The sequence below is a fragment of the Monopterus albus genome, unplaced genomic scaffold, assembly GCF_001952655.1.
Source record: "Monopterus albus unplaced genomic scaffold, M_albus_1.0 scaffold4.1, whole genome shotgun sequence".
NCBI lineage: Eukaryota > Metazoa > Chordata > Actinopteri > Synbranchiformes > Synbranchidae > Monopterus > Monopterus albus.
The window spans coordinates 5,688,076-5,691,521 of NW_018127884.1; the positions used below are offsets into that span (position 1 = coordinate 5,688,076).

Below are 3,446 nucleotides of genomic sequence, written 5' to 3' on the forward strand. Positions count from 1 at the left end.
CTGCAGTTGTCTCTTCAGCAGCTTTTAAGGTAGATTCAACACCACAAAAATCAAAAAACCTTTCTCTGGGTTTGTTATTTGAACAACAGTCTTTTTTGAGTACAGAGGAAAAAAAAAACACATTTTTTTCAGTCTGTAAATGATAGCTTTCTGTCTGTAAACCATTTTCATGAGGTAGATTTCAGTGGATTATCTTTTGCCTCAGTTTATTTTAAATCCATGCCAGTTACAATAATTCTTATTGAGTTATCTGTCTACTCTGATTGCGACATTTAAAGAGAAGTGCCTAAATCCTGCATTTTGGTAACTGATGCAGTAATGGTAAATCAACATGTATGAGTCACACAGAATTTTGACTTTTGCCATAATGTATCAAAAAGAACATATTAAAAGCAATATTTAACATGTTATTATCACAGTATACCAGAGAATTGAAAACCTGCCTCATATTGAGAATGTCCAGTGAGTAACAGCGAGGCCTGCACTTAGCACTGCTCATTTATAACTAGAAAACCTGCTTTTATCCACAGCAGAGGGACAGCCTCTCTGGCAGCCTCACTCTGTTAGGAGACGAGGGAACTGGATGAAGAAACAGTGGGGAGGGTGCTGTTGTCTGTGCCCACATCTTTGTAGTGGCAGCTGAGGGGTTTCACTGCAACTCCTAGAATTTACATTTTGTTTGGCCGGAGGGGTCACATGACAGCTGCAAGCAAATGCTCTGAGGGGCTTTCTGCTTTCACTTGACACTGACAGACTGTGAGACAGTCCAACACCACAGAAAGAAAATATTCCCTTTTTCCATGACATCACCCAGCCAGGAATGGGGGAAGTGGAGGGAGCAGAGGGGCACAGCTGGTGGCAGCCGCAGTACCATCTGCTACTGACTAATAGTTCATGCTGCTTTACTTATAAACTTGCACTTCTGTGAATCAGAGTAGTGGCTGTTTGGTCACCATCACAGAAAACATGGATACATTTGAGACTGACCATCTTCTAATATTACATTTTTTGGCACAACCATGCGTTGATACTCGTTTTGTTTTTTCTTGTTAAAGGAATAGTTCACATTTGGGAAAATATGCTTATTCACTTTTTTGCCTCAATTTAAATGAGGAGACTGATACCATTCTAATATCGGTCTGTTAAATACAAAACAGCAGCCAGCACTGAACCCAAATACCTAAGCAAACAGGTTGTGGATTTAAGAGGGGTTATGTGCCAGTATATTTCATGGCAATGTGCAGTTACTTCCTGTAGGTCAAAAAATATTCTCACACACAGCCACCATAACACCACAGCTGGCCTTTTTCACACTTTTTGTACAGATTAACACAAATTAATAAACATGTTAACTCTGGGCTTTTGAGGCTTTTAAGGACAGACATGAGTGGTGCCAACAGCCTCATTTAGCTCTCAGTAAGACGCCAAATAAGGGTATTGCCTTAGTTGCTCATTTTTAAACTATTTCTTTCAGCTCCTTCAGTTTTCACTTTTTAGAAAAACATGCGCCTAAAAAGATAACACTTGGGTTAAAACTCACACATCTGTACTAACCATACATCTTTCCCTCATCGGAGAGGATGATCTTCCTGCGCCCACATGGAGGATAGATGGCCAGGGCCTCCTGGAAGCTCTGTTCAATGTCAGGGCTCCACACTCCCTCTGCATCGTTGTCTACAGGCTTGTCTGCCGAGTCGCTCATCCTCTCCATGTCCTCGGCAGGGCTCTCACTGCCACTCCAGCTGCTGGGATCAATTGTGGCGGTTGGGCTCTCCAAGCTGAAGCCTGGAGCAGACTAGGGAGAGACCTGGAATTTCCAAATAAACAAACACAACCAAACATCACTGTCTATAGCAGAACAGTGGACATCTGCTTATAAAAAACAAAAAAAGAAAAACACACACACACACAAACACAAAACACTATATTAGCTGAGAGCACAATATGGAGCAGAAGCAGGCAAACAAGCTTGGATGTCACTGAGAATGCTGTTGTCCACGTTTGTCATCCAGTGGCTGTTGACAGCATCTTTCAGATGTAAATGTGTGTAAATGTGATTGTGAAGAGAGACATTTCTTCAGAAACACATTCTTTGACACAGGATTATGCTGCACAAATAAAAGTAGGAAAAACAAAATTGTGGCCACTGATCTGTAGAGCGTACATCACTAGTCAGCCACAGCTGTTGCACAATGATGGCATATAGAAATCAGACATTCAAGGCACACAGAGAAACCACAGTACTTTATAAAAGCAGGCTGGAGACCTGCAGGCTTCACAGAAAAAAAAAACTATTGTTTTCTGACTCCAACGTTTTCTGACTCCAACACAATACAGTAAGAACCCTTTGTGCATCTTACCAAGCTGGAGAAAGTCTCACATCACCAGCACCTACACACAGCGCACAGAAAACTGGGTATCTCCAAAGGTGTGCGTGTTCATACATTTTTGTCACTTCTGACCTTCTTGTGGTGTTTATATTTTGTTCTACATGAACAGTTTGGATGGCCCTAAACTTTTGTCTCCACAGACCCTCATGACAATGGGCAGATCACACATGTTCCCTTAGTAGCAGGCCTCTGCAGACTCTCACAAGCACACATATGCACAAAGTGTAAATTGACCTTTACAAATTATGTAAAAAAAAAAAACAAAAAAAAAACGTAAAGGTTATCTCTCCGAGCATGTCCGCTCCTGATCCTTAATCTTGCAAATGCTGATGAGTAGGTGAACACCTTAGTGTCACAGCAAGGAAGACAGCTCAAGCAAACAGGTAAACACTAAGCATGTAAGACACTGCTGTTTTGAGTAAATAAACAACAAACACATTACAGTAAATGATACACAAGGCACTAACTAAACCCAAAGCATGCAAGCACATCTTCTCAAAAGAGAGAAAGACTGGAGATAAACAAGGTAACACATGGTTTTGGATCTGGTGTTGGTGTAGGTCTCATTCAACCAATCAGTAAAGAGGAAATACTCTGACAGATCATATAAAGAAGACTTGTTCAAGCTGCATTTTCCAGTTATTCAATGCAACTGCCCAACTTTACTCACATGGTGCAACCTGAAGTATTATGTCCGTTTATTTCATCTAAACATAGTAGGTGCATGGCTGTAGTCAGTGAACAAATTCAGATGTTAACCGTTGTCCTGCTGATGTGTTGCTATCACTGCACACGCTTTTGAGAACAGATGTACTGCAAGATGTTCCCTACCACATTTTTGGTTCAAAATTATGTGACATTGTTCCAGGTTTCACTCCCATGCAAGAATAGTCACTAACAATTAAGTATGAGTTTTTACCTTCTAGCTCAAAAACAAATCCAGAAACAGATTTGTCGGCTTGCAACATAAAGAAATCTCCAAGTGTGCTTCAACTTTCAAGTTGCTGTGGTCTTTAGCATTCACTCAGTATTTAAAATAGTTTCATGTTTTACTTC

At 40.7% G+C, this 3,446-nt stretch overlaps 1 protein-coding gene across 7 annotated transcripts in view; it reads right to left on the reverse strand.

Annotated features, from left to right (window-relative positions):
* tead1b (TEA domain family member 1b) overlaps positions 1-3,446 on the reverse strand; it is a 53,613-nt gene that overhangs the window by 38,534 nt on the left and 11,633 nt on the right. For all 7 annotated transcript variants that reach the window (XM_020606087.1, XM_020606069.1, XM_020606052.1 and 4 more), the window contains exon 3: positions 1,555-1,807. In XM_020606087.1, coding sequence (XP_020461743.1) covers positions 1,555-1,711 — 157 coding nt within the window. In that variant the 5' untranslated portion in view covers positions 1,712-1,807. The remainder of the gene's footprint in view (positions 1-1,554; positions 1,808-3,446) is intronic.